This window comes from Puma concolor, chromosome E1 (genome assembly GCF_028749965.1).
Source record: "Puma concolor isolate L17-30 chromosome E1, mPumCon1.1.hap2, whole genome shotgun sequence".
In the NCBI taxonomy this organism is placed as follows: Eukaryota; Metazoa; Chordata; class Mammalia; order Carnivora; family Felidae; genus Puma; species Puma concolor.
The window spans coordinates 2,444,511-2,469,204 of NC_141680.1; the positions used below are offsets into that span (position 1 = coordinate 2,444,511).

The window sequence follows — 24,694 nt, forward strand, 5'->3', positions numbered from 1 at the left end:
AGTCACCTGGGAGGTTTTCCTGAAACGCACAGCCCTGGGGCCCCACCCCCAGGATCGGTGGGTTGGGTTTTAAGTCTTGTGCAGGGCAAGCCACAGAGAGGACCACCGGTTTCAGGGACACACTACTAGAGATCTCTACCTTGCTCCTTGGATCAGCTCAGGTGGGGGCAATCCCATCCTCCCCAGAGCTGCTGAGCCTCGGGGGATCTTTTGCATCCAACGCTTAACTTCTGTCAGCAGGGGCGACCAGAACTGCCCTCTGCACCGTTTAGGGCTTAACCATCTCAACTCTTAGCACCCTCCACCTCAGCCTTCCCCCGTGGGGCCCCTGAGTCAGAGGGGGAAAGGGGCAGGATCACAGCTGGTGCCAGCGACGGCTCATCTATGCTGCAGCCCTCGTGGTGGGAACCTGTCAGGCCCATGAACGGTGGGCAGAAGAAAAGCTGAGATGTGACACTGTGCACAGCAGCATCTGAGAAGCTGCAGCAAGACAGGGTCGGGAAAATCTGACTCCCTAAAAGAACCACAATTTTTTTCTCCTTTAGAATAAAGAACTCAGTAATGGACCATTTCCCTTTTTGCCCTGGCTACCAGGAAGCTCAGAGGTCATATTTACTCTCATAGCTACATAGCTACTGCATCTGTTTCTCTTTTTTTTTTTTTTAATTAAATCTTTGGTATCAAGGTCCCATTTTCCTAGAGGTGGGGCATAAAGAAATCCAATAAATGAATATTTACACAGTATTTCTTACTAGCAAACCTCTGTAAACATCATGGCCAGAGCCCAGCTCTGTCCAGAATGCTCTGAACACGAACCAAGAAACTTGCCTCCGTGTTTTCCTTTAGGGAGTGTCTTGCTGTCCAGCAGGACCAGGAGAGTGGTCAGGGCTGGGCTAAGTCGGCAGGGACCTACGCCGGTCTGGCTTCCTCGTTCTGGGCCTTTCGGTGACTGCACCATGCCTCCAGCCCCTCCCAGGCTCCTACTTCACTGCTGACCCACCGTCCCTGATTTCAGCTTCCCTCCAAGGCCCCCTCCAGGCCACTGTCCCCTCTCTGGGTTGACACGAAGATAGCTCTGACTACCAGGCCCTTCCATATGCTCCCACCCTGTCTCCCTCCTCACCCGGTTCCCAAATAAGCAGGCCACACACCAGGTTTCAAGTATCTGTCTCTTCCGTTCACTCTCTCAAAAGAAAAAAATAAATAAATTGCAGAAGGCGGCAGCATTTCCAGTCTTCCCCTGGCTCCCGACCCCCAACCCCGGCCCCACCCCCCACATTCCCACTCCCTAAACCCATCCCTCCCCTTTCCCCCCCAGAAAAAAAAAAAAAAAAATCCAGGAAAAAAAAAAAAAAAAGCCACAGTTAGACCTTCCACTCATGCAAACCGGCAAAGAAAAAAAGGTGGGGGGCATGTGGAAGGCAGGGGGCCCACAGTAGAGTCCCCCCACTTATCCCCCCAAAAAACCACCTTTGAGAAGAAAAAAAAAATGGGAAAAACTAAATGCGAAACCAAGGGACATGGGGAGTTATGATGGGGGCAGGGGTGACCCCAGACCTGGCCTCAGGAGAGAGAGGAGGCCTGTGGCCCTGCATCCCTGCAGCGGGGTGCTCCTTGAGGGGGCCCTGACTTCTGGAATGTGTGTGGGAGAAGATGGGGGAGGGCAGGCGGCCCCCGGTGGGTGTGTGTGTGCGTCGGGGGCGGGCAGGGGCTAGGGTCCTACGGAGCACGGGCTCGGGACCAGGAGCCCGGCTCCTCCCCAGACCCCAGGTTCCTGGGGTTCAGGAGCCCAGTTCTGGGGTGCGGGGTTACATGCAGGGGAGTGTCCCCCCTCCAGGGCTGGATCCGGTTAGAAAGGAAATAAATAAGAAGGGACGGGAGGGAGGCCAGGGGGTGCGCAGGGCTTGGGCAATTCAGTCCAGACCAAGGGCCCGGGGGCCGGAGACAGGGCGAGTTCAGGCCACACCAGGGCAGCAGTCAGAGTCTCTCTCGGGCCGGGACCCAGATGTAGGGGCCTGAGAGGTCCTCGATGACACGCTTCACCTTGTGGTAGATCTCCTCAAAGCTGTCGCCCTCCACGATGGCTGGGGGGACGGGGGGGACGGGGAATGAGGCCAGAGCGAGGGAGGGGCCCCTTTCTCTAACTCTCCAAACCCCAAGCGGTGGGGCTGCCCCCCACCCAGGGAGGCCGCCTTTCTCAACCGTCCGCCGGGCGCGGCACCGGCCTGGGATCTGAGCAAGGGCCACAGCCTCACCTGAGAAGCACTCTGTGAATTCCTGCTCCAGCTTGGTGGCTCTGTCGAAGGCTTTGCGAGCTTGTTCCTCTGTGATCCGCTTATTAATCTCTCTGTGGAGAGCGAGGGAGACGCAGATCTGAGCACGGGTCCCGCCCCACCTCGTACCTCCTCCGTCCCGGCAAGTTCAGTCGCAACCAGTGTTTTCTGATTGTGAAAGACACAGCAGCGAAAGACACAACTCCCCGTGTCGTCTCCGGGGCCACCAATGAACCCCCACCCCACCGCGCGACCCACCCCGGCCGGGTGCGGCCACTCCGGGAACCTCTCCAGAGCCTCATCCTTCCGGCCCTTCAGCCCCAGTGAAGGGGCTCAGACTCTAACTCCCGACAGCCCCAGGGGCCCTGCTCGGCCAGCAGGTGCATGCCCCAGGGGCTGCTGGGAGTTGCAGTCTGGCCCAGCCCGACGAGGCTGGAGAGGAAGGGACAGGCCTGGTCCCCTTGGAGGGCGGCTGGGGCTGCTGTCCAAGGTTCTGAGGGGAGAGTTGGACACAGGCCCAGGGCCACAGATGCGGGGGGCGCTGAGGGGAGGCCACACCCCCCCGAGACCATACTCACAGCACATTCTCCAGGGAGCGGGGGCGAATGAAGATGGCGATGGGGTGCAGGTGGGCCGCCTGCAGCCGCCGCACGGCATTGGCCGAGACATCGAGGATGCAGTGCTTCCCCTGGGGGCAGGCAGGGGGGGCGGAGGGGGACCAGCAGGTGGCAGGAAAGGACGGACAGAGGTGCCAGGACAGGACGCGGTAAGTGGAAAGGTGGGGGATGGGAGATTGGCCAAAAGGAGGTGACATGGATGTCAAAAGACACGTGGCCAGAGAGTCAAGGTGGGAAGGAGGTGAGAACAGACAGAGTTAAAGACAGAGAGAAAGAGAAAGGGGCAGATGGAGAGCAAGGGAAGAAGCCAGCACAGGAGGAGAGGATTGCAGGTAATGAGGGAGGGGTGAGGCATGGGCAGGAAGGGGACCCAAAAGACGGGGCAGAGCAAGGCCAGAGGGGCAACAGTGAACAGGGTGGAGGGGATGAGGGCAGGAGCAGGAGAGAGGAAGGGGGAGAAGGGAAGTAGGATGGGGGGGGCGGACAGATGGAAGAAACAAGGAGAGACAGGTGGGAGGGAGAAGAGGCAGATGGAGAAAGGAGCCGTGGAGGGAGAGAGGGCAGAGTGGGGGGCAGGAGGGAAAAGGAGGTGGCAGGGAGTGGGAGAGGGGGGTGGAGACCCCAGGAACAGGCAAGGCCAGAGGGCCACAGGGGAGCCAGACAGAGGGAGGGCACCAAGGTGGGAAGGCCAAGCCACCAAGGGCAAGGCCACAGGAAGAGAGGAGAAGTGGGGCAGGGACGAGGGAAGGGGGGGAGAGGGGACAGATGGCGGAGAAGAGTTTGGGGTCAGGCAGGGAGGGAGGGAGGCAGGGGGAGCAGGCAGTCAGACAGAGTTGCCCGAGAGGAGGAGGAGGCGGAGGAGGGAGTGGAGACCCAGCAGGGAAAGAGACAGAGAGAGAGAGAGAGAGTTAGAGAGAGCTGGGGGGAGGCCATGGGGTGGGCGGGGGAGGAGGAGGAGGCCGGGTGCCCGCGGGTCCTACCTGCTCGGCCACCTCCCGCACGGACTGGACGCTCGTTCCATACAGGTGGCTGTTGTACTGGCCGGCCTCGATGAACTTGTGCGCCTGGATGTCCTTCTCCATTTTTTCCCGGGAGGACACGAAGTGGTAATCCCGGCCATCTATCTCATATTCCCGCTTGGGCCGCGTCGTATCTGCCAGGAAGTCACCCCGCCCCCCGAAGATCTAACCACCGTCCCTCTAGCTTAAAGCCTGCCTACATCAAACCGCGCAAGGGGGCTGCTGGTGAGACCGAGACTCAGAGGGGCCGGGCCACCTCCCCCCACACCCCTTCCAGGGCCCCCAGGTCTCCAAATGGGGCAGCAGAGCGGATGAGAAGCACCCCTTCTCTGAGAATCCCTGTGTCCTCCTGCACCCCAATGCCATGGGCCCCGCCCCCATCTCCCTTCCCCACCCCAGGGCCCGGGCGCTCACGGGGAACACAGGATCCGAACTTGTCGGGGAACTCGGACAGAAGGTCATCATTGGCTCGGTCCTTGGTGGGCCCAAGGATGATGATGGGGCGAGCATAGTGCACTGAGGACAGAGAGCCAGCTCAGGCTGGGGGCAGAGTGGGGAGCAGCCGGGGCTGGGGGGCAGAGCCAGGGAGCAGCTGGGGAGCAACTGGGCCAGGGAGCAGCCAGGCGGGGTTGCAGCTGGGGAGCAGCTGGGGAGCAGCCGGGCTGGGGAGCAGCTGGGCCAGGGAGCAGCTGGGGAGCAGCTGGGAAGCAGCTGGGGAGCAGCCGGGCTGGGGAGCAGCTGGGGAGCAACTGGGCCAGGGAGCAGCCAGGCGGGGTTGCAGCTGGGGAGCAGCCGGGCTGGGGAGCAGCTGGGCCGGGGAACAGCTGGGGAGCAGCTGGGGAGCAGCCGGGCTGTAGAGCAGCTGGGCCGGGGAGCAGCTGGGGAGCAGCCGGGCTGGGGAGCAACTGGGCCAGGGAGCAGTTGGGCCGGGGAGCAGCTGGGCCGGGGAGCAGCTGGGCAAGGGAGCAGCTGGGCAAGGGAGCAGCTGGGGAGCAGCTGGGAAGCAGCTGGGGAGCAGCCGGGCTGGGGAGCAGCTGGGCCAGGGAGCAGCTGGGGAGCAACTGGGCCAGGGAGCAGCCAGGCGGGGTTGCAGCTGGGGAGCAGCTGGGGAGCAGCCAGGCTGGGGAGCAGCTGGGCCGGGGAACAGCTGGGGAGCAGCTGGGGAGCAGCCGGGCTGTAGAGCAGCTGGGCCGGGGAGCAGCTGGGGAGCAGCCGGGCTGGGGAGCAACTGGGCCAGGGAGCAGTTGGGCCGGGGAGCAGCTGGGCCGGGGAGCAGCTGGGCAAGGGAGCAGCTGGGCAAGGGAGCAGCTGGGGAGCAGCTGGGGAGCAGCTGGGCCTGGGGACCGGGGTCGGGCCAGGACTCACCTTCCATCTGCGTCACCGTCTCATAGCTCAGAACGGAGTCTTCTCGACCTAGTGGGAGGCAGGGCGTCTGCGAGGGGCTGGGAGACAGGGATCTTGGGGCCCCATGTGGCCTTCCTGAGATGTCAAGAGAAGCTCAGGGCTCCCTCACCCCCGCTTCGCAAGCTGACCCTACCTACCCTGTGATCCAGAGCTGGAGCCCCAATCCTACAGAGGAAGAACAGAAGGAGTGGGCCACGTGCTTGGTGGGCTTCAGCCCCGAGTCCCCCGCTCCTCCACCCGAGCTCGCTCCCCCACCTACCTTGGCCTTTAACCTTGACCACTCCCGTCGTTCGACCCTGTGGGGGACATGGGGGGATGGGAGGGTAGGGGAATGGCCACTGAGGGGCCCTAGAGCCCTCCCCTCCTCCGGACCAGCTGATAACACCACCTCCCGGCGGCCCCTGGGCCCCAGTACTCCTCAATGACATGTCTGCTCCAGAGGCTCACGGGAGGGAGGCTGCCCAGCAGACAGGCCTCCGAGGGGTCAGAGGGCAGGCCCATGGCCTCTGCTGTCCGCCCGGGGACCCCTGGGACTGGAGCCCCTGTGGCAGGAAGGCTGCAGGCCCCGGGAGCCTCACCGCCGTTTGCTGGGGATGAAGCCGATGTCATCGGCCTCGCTGTCGGGGTGGACCCGCCGTGCCTGCCACCACTCCTCGTCACTGGCGTCGAGCACGTGCAGCACGTCCCCAAAACGGAAGCTCAGGGCCTGGCTCAGGAAGCCACAGTCCTTGGTCTTGTCGTAATCAAACAGGGCCCTGCAGCGTGGGTGGCCGTCGGTCAGACACCGCCTGAGCTCTCTGGCGCCCCGACACCCAGCCAGGCCTTCTGGCAAAGTGTGGCCACTCACAGCCCTCCCGCAGGGGCCACGGACCCCAAGGAGCCCCCGCACCACTGTGTGGGGAGCAAATGCTCCACTGTGACGCACAATCACAACCACTAAACGCCACTTGGTCTGCACTGTGCCAGAGATCAGACAGGTTCTGGATCCCGTGCAACTTCTAGAACAAGATCTAGAACGCCGCCCTCCCAAGAACACAGTCTGCAGGACGCATGCACGGGACAGTCAGGGAGGTACCCCAGAATGTGCTCAAATTCAGAAGAAGGAACAGGGCCACTCTTTGCTAACCCTGCCTATCCCCATCAGTACCAAATTCCCGTCAGTTACGTCATGACCCCGGGGTCCAGCCAGGGAGGGCCGGACCGTGGAGGCAGCAAAGACAGAGCACGAGAACGGGACCGAAGGGGACCAAATGGAAGAGACTCTGGGACCACCTGGAGGCACCTGGGAGCCACAGCAGACCGCCCCCGGGAGCCCACTGGAGCCCAGCGGGGAGGGAAGGGCCGAGCAAAGTCTGAGCGGGTGCCAGTTAGCGAGGGCGGAAACACTGGTTCAGCAAGATAAAGGGCTCAAGGACACGAGGGAAAGCAATGAGCTCAGTGTGGGATGTGTCGAGTGTGAGATGCCTGTGGGACACCCCAGTGGACGCGTCCAGAAAGCAGATGGCCAGAAACGCGGATCTGGACCTCCAGGAAGAGGTGGGGCCAGAGCGGACGGGAGCCCCGAGGGAGAGAGAGGGTGGGGAGAGAGAGGCAGGGGCCACAGAGCTGATGCCCAGGGAGCAGGAGACCTGTGACCCCCTCCCCTGCAGGCGGGGGCAACATTCCAAACAGCCGAGAGGCATCCCCCTCCCCACTCTGCTGGGCAGTAACCTGAGTCACCCAACTGTGGAGGTCCTAAGGGAAGTGCCAGGCCGACCGGGGGCCAGAAGGCAGTAGGGACACTGGAGGCAGACGCTATTTTCCAGTTGATATCATTCCCCAGTGCTGACCTGAGCAGCGGGGCCCATGAACGGCGGCTGGGCATCAGGCCCGGGAAGGGGTGGGGGGGGAGCCAGGCAGGGTTCAGGGCCAAGAGCTGGGGCAGGGGGAGACACAGGACAGAGAGGTGCATCCGACCTGATGTAGAAACCCCTTTTGGGGTTGCTCCGCAGGGAGGCGGTCCCTGAGCCCAGGCTGCTGTTCATGAGCTGTTCCCGAAGGTCGTGGATCTTGGCCTCAAATCGGCTGTACTCTGAGAAAAGGACGAGAAGGTTCCCGAGCTCTGGCCCCACCGGAGCGCTTCCGCCGCCCTCCCTTGCCCCCACTGGAGCCTCCAGCTGAGACCGGGCTCTGAGGACCCTCTCAGCTCACGACGCGGGGAGCGTCGGGCCCGGTACCTTCTGGTTTATACTGAGCGATGATGGTGACCGTCTGGCCCGCGTTCTTCAAGGCGATGGCAGCCTGCTCGTGACTGGCACTGCGGAGGTCAACACCGTTCACCTAGAGACAGCGGGGAGGGTGAGTCGCCGGGGACGGGGACCAGGCCCCAGCCCCGGAGTAGAGGAGGGGTGTGGGCAGGGCCCGGCCTTCCCTCACCGAGAGGATCTGGTCCCCCTTCCGCAGCTCCCCGCTGAGGTCCGCAGGGCCACCGGCCAGGATGAAGGAGATAAAGATGCCCTCACCGTCCTCGCCACCCACAATGTTGAAGCCCAGGCCCGTGGAGCCCCGGTGGATCACTATGCGCCTCGGTTCCCGGGGAACGTCTTCCTCCCCCAGCAGGTCCTTGGCCACCGGGGAGTAACGCCGAGGGGAGGTGGGGGTCATGGCTGTGGGGTAGTCGGTACCCAGGTAGCTGCTGTGACTAATCTCGTTGTCCAGGTGCTGGGAATAAGCTGAAAGATGTGGGAGAAGGGGTGAGGGCGCTGCGGGCAGGACCCACGGCCGCCCCACCTCCTCCCCAGGGAACCAGGAGAGCCAGATTCGGGTGACGGAGGCATTTCTCCGCCAGATAGTAGGGCGGTGTGAGGGGGGCGTCAGATCCCAGCAGTGTTGGGGGGCAGGAGTGCACAGGCCACATGAAGGGCTGGTTCTCCCGAGGGACGGGGGGGGGGGGGGTCATCGATTTGAAGGTTATATGTCCTCCGTACGCCAGGGGTGGCCAAGTGGAGGGGAATATTAGCACCAGGCTTTTGGGGGCTTCCTTGTGGGTGCTGGGTTTCCTCAGATCTCTCAGTCTATAAAAGTCCCCCCCTGCCCCTCTCCGGTTTTTCCTGCTCTTGGCTATCCATTGGTCGGGAAAACTAGGTCATTTGTCTGATAGAATTTCCCACTTTCTACGGGAGAAATTCTTTTTCAGTTTTTTAAATTTTTTTTTAGTGCTGTATTTTTATTTATTTTTGAGAGAGAAAGACAGAGAGCGTGCGCAGGGCCAGGGCAGAGAGGGAGAGGGAGACACGGAATCCAAAACGGGCCCCAGGCTCCGAGCCGTCAGCACAGAGCCCGACGTGGGGCTGGAACCCACGAACCGTGAGATCATGACCTGAGCCGAAGTCGGACAGACAGTCGGACGCTTAACCGACGGAGCCACCCGGGCGCACCCCCTACCGGGGAAATTCTAAGGGGGAAATCACCACTTCCATCTTTGGGCTGTTACCGTGTGCTTCTGCCCTGTTCCTCCTATCATTCGATCTAGAGGCTTTGTCAGACTCAAGTTCAATTTTGTGTCACAAACACTGCATGGGTGACACTACGTACTTTCCACCAGGTCACAACAGGATGCAAGAATGTCTGGTCGCCTTAGGTAAGACTGACTGGCAGGTTCAGCTGTCGTGGGCTGACCCACCCATTTCTATGCTCTCACCTAAGAGCTTTAGTGGCCACTGAGGACCGCTGCCTCCTTCTGATAGTTCAGAACCCAGTGATATTTCACTGGGGATTGCAAAATAGAATATTCTACTCTTTTTTTTTTTTTTTTTTTGGAAGAAAAAGCACTTATCGGTGGGAATGATTCGATAGAAAAGAACTTTCTCACAGTTTGTGGGCTCGAGCCCCGCATCGGGCTCTATGCTGACAGCTCAGACCCTGGGGCCCGCTTCAGATTCTGTGTCTCCCTCTCTCTCTGCCCCTCCCCTGCTCATGCTCTCTCTGTCTCTCTCTCAAAAACAAAAATAAACACTGGAATAAAATTAAAAAATAAATAAAAATAAAAAAATAAAAAAGAACTCTCCCATATCAACCATTTGGTGATTCTGAGGTACAGTTTGTACAGCACCTGACTCTGTCCCCGCATTTGCCAGTTTTCTTTACGAATGGGCCCTTAGCATCCTCCAAAGGTGCCCAATTATTCTTAAGCATCATTATGATCTCATGGACCTCCACCTATTTGAGGAGTTGTGATTGAATAACCAGTGGGAGCCCCTCCTGCGTCGATAACACGCCCTAGAGTCCTGGGTAGCTTTACTGTTTTTCTAGCCTGTAAGATGTTACAAACTCGTCTTGTGCATTTCCGGCACAGGATCTGGAACAGGCCCTTTCCCCAAGGAGCCAAGGTTCCTCTTGGGAGGAGAACTACTCTTCATCACGTGAAAGAAAACTCCTGTGTCCTTAGTTTACTAAGTTTTCGTGTGAAAACGGATGTTGAATTTCCTCAACGTCTTTTCCCGCATCAATTTCAAATGACCTTCCAATTTCTGTCCGTTGTTTAACACGATGAATCATATTAAGAGGTCTCCCAATACAGAAGTGCTTTTAGTTTCCCGAAGGAAAAAAAAACCCTACTTTGTGACGATGTTATTCCTTTCATTGGCTGCTGTATTTGGTCTGCAACTATGTTCCTACAAAGTTTTACCTCTCTATTCAGAAGCAAAATTGGGGTTGAGTTTCCCTCTTTTATGTTATCTTTGGGACCCTTTGAAACGCCCTCATAAAATGAAACGTGAACCTTTTTATCTGTCCTCATGCTCGGAAGGAGAAGAATGATCTATTCCTTGAAGATTTGAGAGAAATTAGCTACAAAACCATCTGGACCTTGTGCCTTCTGGGGGAGAGACTGTCGACAAGCTTTTCTAGGTCTTGTACGGTAACTGATTTTTTCACCTACTCTCCAACCGCAGAAGAAGAGACACTCACTGGGATGTCATGGGGGTAACTGGGATGGGTCATGGGAGGCTTTGAGGTTTGGAGGGTTCTCACAGGTTGTGATGTCTGGGGGAGCATAGCTGTCACTCAGGTAGGCATTGCTGGGCTTGGCCACCTTCAGGTAGACAACGTCATATGTGTTCTTCAGGGCTGCCACGGCGTCCTCATGCATGACGTCCTCCAGCCCCACACTGTTGACCTGGGGCCAAGGAAGGGGAGCTCAGACAGAGCCAGAAACAGCCCCAAGACAGACAACACCGTGGGAGAGGTGCCAAGGAGGACGGGGCCTTCCCGGAGGGCCAGGAGGCGAGACCCAAGTGTGGGCTGGAAGAGTGACAGGGGTCCTCACCGCTAGAATCTTGTCCCCAATCTGCAGCCTCCCGTCCTTGTGGGCGGCACCCCCTTCGATGATCTTTGTCACATAGATGCTGTTATCTCCGGGGATGTGTTGGTTCCCTACGCCCCCCGCGATGCTGAAGCCAAGACCTGGATGGAGGGGAGGACAGAGGTGGACGTCCAGGTTGGCTGGGGAGCCGGCGTTGGGGCGGGGGACGGTCGGGATGGGGGTGGAGACACGACGGGTCACTACCTTTAGGCCCCTTGATGAGTTTGATCTCCATAAGCTTCTCAGCTGGAGGCTTCCGCCGCATGACGTAGAGGCGGACGATGGAGCCCGCCTCCTTGAGGGCCTCCACCGCGGCTGAGTGGGTCACCTCCCGCACGTCCACCTCATTCACAAACAAGATGCTATCGTTGACCCTGGAGGCAGCGAGGTTGGCCTGAGCCAGGAGCTTCCTGCTGCCCTGGCCCTCCCTCTTGAGGAAACCGGCACCCTAAGCCCTGTGTCCCCTCCCCACCTGAGGCGGCCGTCCTGGGCCGCGGCCCCGCCAGGAATGATCTTGGTGATGAAGATGGACGGGTCGTCACCAACGTGTGGGTTGTCGGTGCCGCCTGCGATGCTGAAGCCCAGACCTGAGTTGCCCTGGGCAGAAGGAGGGGAGGAGCGTCAGCCCTCCTGGCGGCCCGCTCCGGGCAAGGCGGCTCGGACTCGGGCGGGGGCATGGGCCAAGGGGCCGTGACGGGAGCAGGAAGGGACAAGACTAAGGGACCGGCCACCTAGTACACACAGGCACAGAGAGAAGCGTGACAGGGAGCTGGGGGGACCTCAGGGCGGGGGGCGGGGGAGCCTGCTCACCCTTTCCAATGTGATCTCCTCGTATTCCATTTCCCCCTCCGTCCCGTTCACCTGCAACTCCAGCACGGACCAGAAACACAACACCCGTGAGCCGGACATTCCGACCTGAGCACCGGCCCCTCCCCTGCTGCTGGGGCCCAGGCCCTCCCACTCTCCCTCCAGCCTTCTGCAGTGGCCCCAAAATCTAAACAACTCACATATCCCGGGGCTTCTAGGGTGTCTGTGTTGACAATCACAGGAGGAGAATTGGCCTGTGAGGGGAAAAGGAGATGAAAAGCTGTCTGAGCCTTAGCTCAAGAGGAAGCCTGTCATCGAGGGTCCCACCAGCCTGGCTACCCGTTCGGGGTCCCCTCCTGAACCAAGCCTGCTCTTGAACCCCTCGAGGCCCCAGCTCAACCCGTACTGCGCGCACACACACACGCACACGTGCACGGCCCTAACGCTGCCTGGGCCCGGGCCCCCTGAATGTGGAAGGAGGTGTCTGAGAAGCGGGAAGGGAGGGAGAGACAACCAGATGGGGGAGCAGCAGGTGGTAAAGAGTGGGGGGGGGGGCAGGCGAAAGGGGGAGCTTCTCACCGGATGTAACACCACGGGATGCTACTGCCTTATGCGCTACACATACACCCCAGTGCTTACGCGTCCCCCGGGGCCTGCCCCCCATCCCTGTCCCTGTCGGCCCATATGCACCCGGGAGCCTTGAGAACCCTCCCTCGGATCTGCCCCTCACCTTCCCACACATTTGCCCTAAACCCCGGGTCCCGGGAATCCGGGGTTCCCCCAGCTGCAAGCCCCTCCCTCCTCACCCACCCGCCATCCAATCCACCCCTTCCTCTAAGGACTCTGTTGCCTAGCGATGGTATCCAAGCCCAGCCAAGGCCTGGGGAGACCCACCTCCAGAAGGCCCTGTCGCCAGGACAACGGGGGTGGGGGTGGAGTGGGGGGCGGGAGATGGGCGTGGCCTAGGAGCGATCAGACTCCCAAAGGCAGAGGGGATCCGCTAGCCCCGCCTCTCCTACCCGGGGCCCCGCCCCCCGGCAGCCAGGGGAGAGAAGTCCAGGCTGAAGAGGTTTGTGGGTGCAGCGCGTCCTGAAGGGCCCCGTTCTCCCTCTTGTACGCCCCTCACCCTACGCAGTGCAAAAGACGTCAGGAAGGGGGAGTGGTGAAAGACATCCGGGTCCTATCTTCTCATCTACTCCCCCCACCCCAACCTCCATTCCGGAAAGGGTTAAAGTGGGCGTACCCAAGTCCTGACGTCAGTCGCCTCGACGCGGCAGGGTCTCTAGACTCTGGGGCGGGGCCAGCTTTAGGCCGGTCCTAGGGGCTTCCCCAATTGCCAGGGCAACCGAAAACCCGTCTCCATGGCAATGGGAGAGGAGGCCAAGAGCTTCCTTCCGGGGTCCCCAACCTATCTCCTCCTTAAACAAATATTTATTTGGAGCCTACGAAGCGCGAGGCAGTCATCACGGATTCCCCAAACTCCTCGATCCCCCCCCCAAAGGGCCCCTGCTCTCTCCTGCTATTTCTCAACACTACAGGCTTCCTCGCAAGCTCTGCAATTAGATTTCAAACCCGCAAATCCATTAACACCGCCAACCTCCGACCCTTCAAATCCCAGCAAATGCTGTTATCCAACCAATAGCCACGGCCAAAATCCCCTCCACAAGGCTGTCCTCCGTCCCCACCCCATCCTTGTCCTAAAACCTCCTTCCCCAGGCCCCATCCCTCCTCCTTGGCCACCTGGCTCTGCTTCCCACCCCTCCCTCTACAGCAGCCCACACCCTGCACCCGTATCCCTGCCCCACCTTCCGTTTCCATCTTCCAACCCAGCCTCGGCCCTCCACCGGCTTTCAGTCCTTATCCAGCATCACCGCTCCCCCCCCAACCCCCACCAGCCCTCCTGCTCAGTGTCCAGCCCTCATCCTCCACCCTAACTTCTGACACCCCAGAGATATCCACTCTCCCTTATCCAAGCTTCAAACCCTGGACATTCTGTCCAAACCACAGTCCATTGTTCTCAGTCGATCCCCGATCTCGATCTCTGCAAATTGAGACTTTTCCTTGTCCCCCCCTCCCCCCCCCCCCCCCCCCCCCCGCTCGGGCCTGGTCCCCAGATCCCCCCACCACCCCCCCCTGCTGGCTGGCTCAGGGCCACCAGCACTCTCTCCTCTGCTTCCCTGTCTTCCTGCACCCTGATCCCCACACTTGATAACCTGAGCCCACTACCACCCTGCACGCCTCCCTCTCCCCCATATCCCCTCCCCAGGGAGCTTCCTGGCCCCTCCCCACGAAGAGCGACTGGAGTCTGCCTTCCTCCACTTCTTGCAGCTGTCACCGCTTCACAGGAATACTCTGTGCTGTCTCCTCACCTCCAGGGCCAGACTTCTGTTCCTCTCCATCGACTCAACCTTGGCCCTGATTTCACAGCCTCACCCAGTCAGCCCCAGGGCCTCTCCCCCTTTTGGGGTCTCTCCATTTTGCTACAGGCCAGAGAACCCTCTTTCTTTTCCTCCTCTTCCTCACCCCAGAACCTACCGCGGCCCCCTCCTTGCCTCCCCATCTCCAGGTTCAGAAAACTCCTCCCTGACTTCGTGGTGAAATGTCTCCAGCCTCGCCCTCCCCAGGGCATCCTGCAAGATTCTGGAAGGCCACCCCTGCCCCCACGGTGTTCCCCTCAATGTCACAGCTTGCCTGGGGCCTCCGGCCCTCCCCATCCTGTGCCCCCAGAAAAGAGGTGTGAAGGGGAAGAAGATATATAGTTGGCCTGGAGGAGGGAAGGTCCCAGAGACAAGGCCTCCCCGGGACTGGAGAAGGGAAGACAGGGCGTGGATAATATAATGGAGGGGAGGGGGGCGGCGGCGGGAGGCGCTCGAAGAAGAAAAGGGTGGTGGCCGGAAAGGGGAGAAGGGACGACTAGGGGACGGTCACTGCCAGAGGGAGAGCGGGCCCCGCCGAGGAGGAGCACGCAGCCCGCGGAGGGCCTGAGCTGGGGATCAGGGAGGGAGCAGGAGAGTGCGTGGGAGGAAGAGAGAGACAGCATCCTGGAGAAGCAGCCAGCCAGCCAGCGGGAGGGAGAGGCGGGGAGGAGGGGAGGGAGCCCAGGAGGGGAGCAGAGGCCGGGGCAGGGGACCGAGGCAGAAAGGCCCCACGACTGGGAGTCTCCGACCAGACACATGGAAAGGGCTGGAGACTGGGGCGCAGGCAGAACCAGGCCCAGAGGCCGGAAGTGGGGGGAGGAGGCGGAGAAGGGACAGGAGCAAATGCGGGCAGCTGGAGCTCCGCACGGAGCTCAGGACACAGAAAACGGAAACGGAGGTGGGGGGTGTGAAGGAATGAAGAGGGCCCGGGGTGGGGGACGTCCTGGGGGCGCACACCTCTCAACACACGTGCGCGCAGGCACGCGCACACACGCACTCGCCGGCCTTAAGCTCTACGCCCACCCCCCGCCCCTCGTCCGGCCTCTGTTTCTCCTCGGTGGGGACGAGGTGTTTCCGGCCCCCCCCCAAGCGCCCCCTCCCCGGGCCCCAGCCGCCCCGCCCCAGCCTCCTCCCGCCTACGGCTCTCGCCCTACCGGCCCTTGGGGGTGCTTGTGGCTCCGAGGCTCCGAGCGCCGCACTGGGGAGGGGGCCGCCCGAGTCTCCTACCTTGAGGGGGGAGAGGTGGGCGTGGCCCACGACCCCGTGGCCGGCCTCGAGGTGGGACAAGTTCCTCTCCGCCACGTGCACCAGCTCGGGGGCGTTTACCTGGTTGGGGAGGTGGGCCGGGCTGTGCTCCAGAGGGGGCGTGTCTTCATCTTGGTAGCGGTATTTCTGGGGATGGGGACCGAGGCGTCACCGGGGCCGGCCCAGCGCCTCGGGCTCCAGGCCGCCCGCCCGGCCGCCTCCTCTCCCGCCCCCCCCCCCCCACGCCAGTGCGGTGCGGAAGGCCCTGGGGCCTGACCAGTTCCTCCCCCTCCCGGTCCTCCAGCCCATTGGCTCCCCTCTCTCCACCCTCCCACAGCCCCTCTCCCGCCCCGGACCGCCACCTCTCGGCTCGGCCCAAATCCCAGCCCCTCCCCCTGCTCCCCCCCACCCCAAATCCTACCCCCCCCCCCCCCCCCCCCGTCCCCCGAGCCTTCCACCCGGCACACCCCCTCCTCCGGCCGCCGTTTCTCCCGCCTGGCCCAGGCCTTCAGATACTAGTCCCTGTCACTGCGCCAGCCCTCTGACACGCTGAACCCCCATTCTCGACGTCCATCCCCAACTTCTCTGCCTCCCTCATCATCCTCACCCCACTCCCCCGGTTTGTGAGCTCCCTCGTCCATCTTCCAGCTGCCGCGCCCCTGGCGTCTCACCTCACTCCCACCCCACCCTCACTGCCTCAGTCTCCCCACCGCAGCCTCTACCCCAAGAGCCACTGGCTGTCCAGCACTGGCATGCCAGACAGAGGCAGGGACCGCAGTCAGGCCCTTCAACTAGCAGGTAGTTGGCATCAGGCCCCCAGGCAGGACAAAGCTGAACTGGTCCAGCTCCCCGTCCAGCTCCCCCTCCACTGGCCCAGCTGGTTCCCCAAGTAGTCTGCACAGGGGCCCCCACGAGTCTGGCCCCATCCCTACAAACGCCCGTAGCCCAGCCAGTTAATCGGATATACTGGGAGCAGAAGGGGGAGGAACAGACACAGTAGCGCTCAGGAGGGGGACAGGAATGGGTGTCTTCCAGGCTGGCTGGCCGGGGAAGGAGGCGGGGAGCTGGGTCTCAGTCCATTCCTGGTCTCCCTCTGGCCTTTAGGAGTGGAAGACTCAACATGACCCCGAGTCCCTTCCCAACCAACCACCAGCCATCTCACCGGCCTCCTCTGCTAGCTTAACAAGGACATCAGTAAATGAGATTAACTGGGGGCCAGAGAGAGAGGAAAGGGGCAGCTGGAGACAGCACTGAAGGGCAGCGACCCCGCCTGGGTCCACCCACCTCTGCCACCGCCGCACTCCTCAGGAGCCAGCCCCCCAGAGAGGCAGAGCGCCCCCCCCCCAAGCCCCAAGCTCAGGGGAAAGAGCAGGGTTCCCTGGGGACAAGACAGAAGACCCCGCCCCCAAGCACACCTAGGTGAAAAGAGAAGGCAGAACTCCCCTCTCAAAAAAAGCATCTGAGAGCTGAGTACCCCAACATTTGGAGGGCAACGTTTGCACGATCCAACTGGAGGCAGCTTATCAAAGTCAATGCCTGTTAGTAGGATTCTGAAAACTCTGGGGATGTAACCCAAGTTTGGCCGCGGCTAAGGGCGCAGCAAGAGACTAGGAGAAGGAAAACGGTGCTGGCAACACGAAGCCTCTCCCACCCAGGCCAGAGATGAAGCACCTCTGAGAAGGAAAATAGGGGCTCGTCAAGATACACCCGGGTTTCTGGCCCGCAGACCTGGAGAGAGAATCCTGGCCCCCAGGGTTCAAGACCATGGGCACAAAGTGTAGAGAAGGAGAAGTAAGGAGGGGGGTCAGTATAAGCTACACAGCCCCCCTCAAAGGCTAGGCCATCCTGGATAACAGAATTCCACGACCTGCAAGAGGCTGTCCATTCCACACCCTGAAAAGGTGGTCTGCAGCCTGGACAGTGCCCCAGAACTGGGGGTCCGGGGGGACGGGCGGAAACAGCTCCCCTGTCCACTTCCCCAGAGTCCCATCCCCTGCGTGGTCATGAGGCAGGGCCCAGGGGCGCAGCTTCTAGTCTCCCTGAGTCAGGGGAGGGTCTGAGTCCACCGCCTCTCCATCTTCAGCCCACCTCGCAGAGGGGATCCCTGAATCTGGTGAAGAACTGTCAGGGTGCACAGAAAGAAAACGGAATCACAGAAACTCGTCATTTATTCTAGAGAGGAAACAAAGAGAAGTTTTTATCACAGTGAGACTGCAGACACGTCTCCCTGCCCTACCCCCATGGGGTGGGGGCTGTCTAGGATTGAGGGAAAGACTCCCCTGCATTAGGAGACAATGTGAGGGACCCACATTGGGCACAAGGGAAGGGTACAAAAGTCCCCAGAATGTGGCTGAAGGAGGTTAGGGCCTATGTTTGGTCCCTGGAAAATTTCAGAGTACTGTACATGTAGTAAGGGGTTGGGGGGAAGAAAAAAAACGTCTGGAGGGGTGTGTGGGGGGGGGAGTAATTCCAAAACTGCAGACTGGCAGGTGGGGGTCGGGGGCAGCACCCCTCAAGCCCAGATTACAGGACAACTAAAGCAGGACAGGAAGGACAGGAGGATCCCCTGTTTTACCCCACTGGAACTCTGGGCCCCAACCGCGACAGTTCCGATGGTATTGCAACCAGGTCTGAACCCCCAATACATTAGGGCAGAGGCAAGGAAAAGGCCTGGGGGTCGCTGTTGTTCCTTTCCCCTTGGCCCTCGCGTCACTGGAGCCCCAGTTGCATAGAATGACCTGGAACCGAGGCTTGCACCCCCAAAATAGAGGGGTGTGAGTGAAAGGGGGATGTTGATAAGAGGGGCGACCCACTGCGCCTGTCCGCGAGACACTGCAACCCAGAGACCCCGCGCCAAGCAGAAGTAAGAGCGACAGCACTTGAAGCTTGCACCCTGAGATTTGGGGGGTCCGGGAAGAGGGGAGCGGGGCCGGAGCCCGTACCGCGGCACGTACCACGCAGAGACACATGGAGGCGAATCTGTTCCGAGCCGACATGGAGAAGGGGAGGGGGACTGAGGGGAGGGGACGGGTGGGAGAGCAAGGGTCCCAGGGTCGGGGGAGGGGGAGGGGCAGAGGGGCGGGGGCTGCGGCGGACGCGGCGACTGGAGGCTGCGGCCGGAGGGGGGGGGGGAAGGCGCCTGCGCAGTGCGGGAGAGCGTCACGATGGGAGAGAGGGGGTGAGGGGAGACCCTCTTAGCCATCAACTTCCCAGGTTCCAGCTGTTTCTCTGTGGACTTCACCTTCCACAGTATACTCCTATTCAGAACCCCAACAGAAACACTCCTGAAATTTACCGGCTTTAATTCTCATCTAATTTCCTGCCCCTAAATTCACCAGGTCCTTAAAAACTCCCAAAGCTCCATGGACCACTCATCTCTACTGGACTCCTAAGGTGCAGGAAGGAGGAAGCACTCCACTCTCACCGTAGAGGGACCCCCCCCCACACCCCCCAGGATCTAAAATGCCTCCCACAAGCCCCACCCCCCTCCCTCCCCAAGGATTATTAATAGGGACCGCATCCCCTCAGATGCCAAGATATCTCCTATTCTAACCAGCAGTCCAGCCCCCTAACTTGATAGCCAGACAATGCTTTTCAGGAGTTTAAGGACCACAGACACGACACCGGCTGTCTCCTCAAATTAAACCACCGTTTAAATCCTCCCTTTTAAAATCATATCCCCCAACCCACCAACGGAGACCTTGACATTAGTGCAAATATTACCCTTTCTATAACGTCAACATCCAAATAAGCAGTCCTCAAATTCCTTTGGGGTCCCCTGTCCAAATCCCTGCATCTAATGAGATACTCATGATTTTCCAATATGCACAGCCCCAGTACCACCAGTGGGGTGCCCTGCTGGCTCCATGGGAAGAGCACACAACTCTTGATCTCAGAGTCTTGAGTTCAAGTGATCTCCCCTTCAAGTGTGGAGATCACTTAATAAATAAGCTTTAAAAAAGAAACACTTAAAAAAAAACACAAAAAACAAACACCCGACTCCAATTTCTGGGAGTATTTAATGTATCTTAAAGCTGGCCCTCCAAATTGCATTGTAATCTCTTCAATTTTTTCCCAAACCTTTAAATTAATAGATCTTTCCCTATCCCTTTTCTTCACCCCTCAAGTTCACACATCACTCCTCTCTCTGGCTGCCCTTCCTAGTCTTCACATCACCTCCATGATTCTGAATTCCAACATTGCTACAGGAGTGCTCCCGAACAGATCTACCCCCCACACCCAAGCCTCAAAAAATATTCACCAAAGTAAGATCTGGCCTGCAATTTGCAGTGACCCACAAATCTTCCACAACACCCCAAAACGACTGCCTCAGAGGTTTCCATTTTCTCCCAAACAACTGAACCTGAAAGCCTCTCTTTACAAATATTATCCCATTGAACGCCCACCTTCCCAACTCTTAAAGCCCACTGAGCAGTGGCCTCAAATCGGCTTCTCTGGCTTCTCTATAATGCCCACACAGGGCAGAGAGGACACACTGCCCTAGAATCTCGCCCATGTCCCTCCCTCCCCGTTATCGGAATCTGTTAGATGCGCCCCCAAGATGACCCCCAATGCCCTAGTTTCGCATCTGGGTAGAATGCTTGGATCCTCAGAGGGAGCCCTTACGGAAGAGCTGAGCTCGAAATTCCTTCTAGAATAGAAAACGCACAGGTCCTACTTCTCCACCAGTGGGCGCTGTGGCCCCTTAAGACCCTCCCCCATCCCCCATTTCCTTTTTCCCTCCATTTTCCGTTTCCCTGTTGCCTGGCAACGCAGCAATCAAGGACTTTGCTGTCGCCTAGCAACCGTCTCCCTGGAACAGAGAGCTGAGGTAGGAGGTTGTGCTCTGATGAAATCTGAACAGGCCTCCATCTTAGGAAAACTGAGACGTCAATCGCCCAGCCTTCGGATTCTCCTTTCCAAAGACCCCCGCACCCCGCAGTTCCTCAGACAACAGGCCCCTCAAAACCCCGTCTCCCTCCGGCGCATGGGACCACGCCACGCCCCTGCCGGGTCAGCCCCGCCCTCATTTCGGTCAGGTTACCCAGCCATCAGGCCCCGCCCCATTCCGAGGGCTGCCACCGCCTCCCTCGATAGAGTAAGCCAGACCCCACCCACCTGCCTCCAAGAGACCACGCCCCCGTCCACTTCCCGCCCATTCGCTCCCCCGGCCTCGCCCACACTGTCCCTCCGCCACGCCCCTGTCCGCCAATGAATGAGGCCTTTGGCCACAGTGCCCCGCCCCCGGCATCTCAGCTTTGCCCAATAAGGACCACCCGGAGGGTTTAACCGCTTCGCCTCCGGGGTCCGGCCCGATACCCCCGGTCTTTTCCCACTCTCCCCCCTCCCCCACTTGTTCTGCTCCGCCCTCCGACACCCTCGCCCGGCCCTCAAGTCGGCCACGCAACTTCAGTCGTCGCCGGTTGCCATGGCAACGGCGGCAGCAGCGCGGGGAGAAGGGGGAGGGACGGGGGCGGAGTGGGAGAATGAGATTCTCAGAGGCAGACACCGGCAGAGACCCCGGCACCGAGTAAGACTAAGTGATAGCTCTAAAGGCGGAGTGAGCACAAAGCACAGGGCCTGGCGCATGGTAGGCATTCAGTAAGTGTTCCTTCAATTACTGCGGCAGGAATCTAAATATAGGCAATGAAAGATGGAGGGCTCTCAAACGGAGCTGGGAAGCTCAACCACCGCAAAGCCTGGGCACCCCCTACCTCACCCAGCATGTTGGGAGCGGGGGACGATGGGGGTGGGGCTGGGGGGTGGGGTGGGAAACAAGCGCCTGGTGCCCCCTGCTGGCTCCTCTCGGCTACCCCTCCGCTGCCCTGGATAGAGATGTACCACAACTCCCAACAGCCCCACGGACAGCAGCCCTCTAACAGGAGGGCTCCTGTGCCTCAAGGCCTTATGGGAGTTGGAGTCCTCGTCATCCCGAGACTGACAAGTTTTCCGGCCAAGGAATGTGGCAAGCTCTGGGTCTCCTCCACGCCTCTGTAAAACCCCAAATGCATGATTGATCCTCTCTGCGCAAGGCTCCTTCCTTCAGGGATGCTCACTCTGGGCTCCATCGAAGAAGTAGGAGTCTGGAAGGGAGATGAATAAACTCCCCCTCCCAGAATAGCTGCCAGTGCAGGCAAGCCCCTCACCCTCGCTCGCACATGTGTGTGTGTTCACATGTTGGAAGCAGGGCCCACACATTCCAACTGGCTTTCTGGGTACACCTGTCACCCGGAGGACCACAGCCAGGGAGCCTAAGGCTGAGGGGCAGGCTGAAGGCAGGAGACAGGAGAAGCTAAGGATCAGACAGACATTAAAGGAGACCAGGCCAGAGAAAGTGAGGCACAAAAATCCACCGAAACCACAGGGAACGGGGGAAGCAGCAGCATGGGAGAAAGCCTGGAGCCCACAGAAGGGGCGGCGGGGGGGACGCAGACAAGCAAGTAGCTCTGGAGAGGGGGTGGGGGCTCTGGACCTAAAGGTCCTCAGCCTCCAGTCTCTTCCATCCATGCTCACACGTGCACACTGCATGTGTACACACATGTGTGAGTTTGTGGCAGGGAACATGTGTGTCCTCAGCTCCCTCCCCTGAGAAGCTGCAGTTCCCACTAAATATAACCCCCTCCCCAGCCTGTGACTCACCCGGACCCCGCCTCCCCGGCCCCCACTTCCTGTCCCACCCCCCAACCCCCAGCTGCCTGCCACCCGCCCAAGCCTCCCTCCACACACCAGGCACCCAGCTTGCCAGTCCCAGAGTCTCCCAGCCAAGACCTAGGTATATTGCAGCACCCACCAGGAGCTTGCCCCATGCTCCCCATCCAAGATCTGCCCCTTCCAGGCTCGGACCACAGGGACGCCCTCGTCCGCTCCGCTCCTCACGGCTGCCAGGCCTGCCCTGCTCCAACTCCTTTTCACCAGGGGAACCTGAAATCCAGGTGTCCTCCCCCACCTCGATCCCAAGTGTCAGGGGTAAGAGGAACATTCCCCTTAATCTGCTCTTCTCTCTCTTTCCCAACACGGGGAGGATACGGTGTGGGAGGAGGCAGGGATATTGAGCACCTGCCCGGGGCCACCCCCAAATTCTGCACCACCCACCTGGTCCCCCTCCTCAAATCCCCTGTCTCCCCAAAGCTCTCATCCTCCTCAGGGTCTGGCAACCTCTTCTCCCTCCCAGGGGAGTACCCCAAACCCTCACCTCACCTGGTCCATTCCCTCAGGTGGCCCTGTGGCAGGCCCTACATCGACAGTTCCCTCAAATCGAGAGTACCCCCGAATGCATCCACCACATAATGCTCGTTCCATAGCTTGAAGGCCCACCCCTTCTCCGCCAGCTGACACCCCCAGACCAGTCAGGCACTCACAACCAAGAACCTTCTACCCCCATGCCAAGAGCCCCCTGAAATTGCACAAGACACCTACAAGCCAGTCTGTCCCCCAGGAGGGAAGAGGACCCCCCCCTCATGTAGTCCACCTTCCAATGCACAAGAGCAGGACTTCCATGTGAGCCAGGCTTCTCCTTAAATAAGTCTCCCTCAAGCCTCGTTGGCGAACCCCAAAACCCACTAGCCCCCCCCAAACCACAAGACAGCCCAAATTTTCCATTTCTCTACAGGTACAAAGGGATCACCCCAGGGGGCACCTGTGGCCAAACCCAGCATTATCTCAGATGTGAACCCCAAAACTAAATCATGACCCCCAAATACATGTTCTGATGCTGTCACTCCTGGGCCCCCAGCCCCAGGTTAGGCCTGCCTAACCCCTCCCCACAAACTCATACCCTCCCCCCCCAGCTTATAGCCCCCCCCCATCATGCTTACCTTGGTTGTCACTATACAGAGACAGTCCATGTTGGGGGGGCTGGCCGCGGCGGCGGGTAAGGGGCTCTGACTTCATCGGAGTTTCGTTCCTCCCCTCCGTGGGTTCTCACCCCTCCCCCCTCCGCACCCCACTTTTGCAGGGGGGGCCAGGATGGGGGGAGGGGTGAGAGGGGAAAGAGGGGGTTGGAGAAGGGAAGGGGAGGGAGCGTGGGAGGGAGGGGAAGGGGGCCCTAAAAGGGGGTCCCCAATGGAGGGGAGGGGGCTTGGGGAGCACACCCCGATTCTCAGGAGGGGCGGGGGCACCGGGGGCTGGCAGCCCCGGAGTTCGGGGGCTGGGGCATGAGCTGGGGTGGGGGAGGGGAACTGGATTTCGGGGAGCCCCGGGGTAGGGGGGGGTCTTGCCTAACGGCCAGGGGCTAGGGGCCGTGGCGGGGGAGTGGGGTGGGGGGGGTCGGAGGCGGCAGCGGCCGAGGGAGCCGTGGAGCCGAGGAGGGAAGGGGAGAGAGGAGGAGAGAGGAAGCAGGGGGAGGGAGGGAGGGAGCGAGGAGCGAGAATGGGGGGGGTGCCTTGGCAGAGTTAACTGCTTCGGTGCTGGCAGGAACCCGGATAATGGGAAAGGAGATAACAGCAGATGCAGAGAGGCCCTGTGGCAAAGATGGAGGCCTGGCCGGGCACCAGCGCCGACAGCAGAGATGATGAGGAGGGAGCACCCATGCTGGTTTAAATACTGGAGCCAGGCCCTGGCCGGGGGCAGGGTGTGAGGGAGGGGCTGGCAGGAGGGAATCCCTGGGGGGCTATTTCCCCCTCAGGATTCACAGGAGGGAGCCTGAAAAGTAATTTTGTCCTGGACTCTTTGGTGCCTGAAACTGGGGCAAAGGAAAGGGGGGGAGCGGGAGGAGGAAGGGCTGCAGGGTAGGAGAGAGAACATTCTCTGCACCCCTGACTCGGGATTTTGTCCCCAGGGCCCCCAAGTCTTCAACATTGGCTGTCTTCGCTCCAGCCCTGCCCGCTCCCCTGAGGCAGCGGCCCCACCTCACCCCCTTACCTGGCTCTCTGAGATACAAGCCTCATAATAGTCGAGGATGTCTGTCACCAGAACAGAGCTGAGTTACCCTCCCCCACCCCTGCCTCCCGGGCCACCCCTGCCACCATCTCTGGCCTCCTTCTGTCCGGTGAGGGAGGAGCTCCTCCAGCCAGGGCTGCTGGACTTTGATGGGGGACAGTCAGGACGACCGACCCCTGCTTGGACCAAGGGGACCTCCACGCCCCCAACCAGCCCCCAAGTTTGGGCATTGCCCTCACAGGCCCAGGCCAGCCCTTTCCAAACACTGCCCCTCAGATGATTGGGGCTACTCACCCAGCAAGGCCTGGAAGAGGTCACTGTGCAGCACGGTGAGGAGAGGGGGTGCCCACCGCAGTAGTGGGGGGGCCAGGAGCCAGAGGGCTGACCGGGGAGCTGGAGAATAATGGGGGTGGGGTTGGGACAGGGAAGACACAGAGGGACCAAGACATTCACCTTCCCCAGCCTGTGCCTTTTCACCCCAGATTCTATGGGAAGGTTCAGGAGAAGGGTCCCCAAATCCCAGTCCCCGCCCCCACCAGCTCAAGCCCCCAGGCCTTTAGTTTTTCACCTCTGGGTCCCTCGGACATCTCTCTCCTCTGTCACTTTAATCTCCCTAATCCGCAGGGTTGGAGCTGAGCTGCCTTCTCCCCACCCAGTTCCAGCTTTAGCCTAAGGAGGCAGTCTTATCTCCTCC

At 60.3% G+C, this 24,694-nt stretch overlaps 1 protein-coding gene across 14 annotated transcripts; it reads right to left on the reverse strand.

The window, feature by feature from the left end:
• Positions 1-1,325: 1,325 nt before the first annotated feature.
• DLG4 (discs large MAGUK scaffold protein 4) lies at positions 1,326-24,660 on the reverse strand. Of its 14 annotated transcripts, none has more exons than XM_086685777.1 (22): positions 24,569-24,659; positions 24,295-24,393; positions 23,983-24,023; positions 15,106-15,270; positions 11,662-11,715; positions 11,465-11,515; positions 11,127-11,251; positions 10,859-11,028; positions 10,619-10,755; positions 10,324-10,468; positions 7,729-8,024; positions 7,530-7,632; positions 7,270-7,384; positions 5,892-6,068; positions 5,573-5,609; positions 5,451-5,478; positions 5,275-5,322; positions 4,324-4,425; positions 3,871-4,043; positions 2,852-2,961; positions 2,256-2,347; positions 1,326-2,084 (listed from the first exon to the last, which is right to left on the reverse strand). In XM_086685777.1, the coding sequence occupies exons 1-22, from the start codon at positions 24,585-24,587 to the stop codon at positions 1,978-1,980; spliced, it is 2,394 nt and encodes a 797-aa protein (XP_086541903.1). In that variant the 5' UTR covers positions 24,588-24,659; the 3' UTR covers positions 1,326-1,977. The 14 variants fall into 14 exon arrangements, with proteins under 14 accessions (XP_086541903.1, XP_086541902.1, XP_086541904.1 ...); XM_086685776.1 differs by having other exon boundaries at positions 11,465-11,521; XM_086685778.1 differs by having other exon boundaries at positions 11,465-11,521; positions 15,205-15,270; positions 24,569-24,658.
• Between the last annotated feature and the right edge of the window lie 34 nt (positions 24,661-24,694).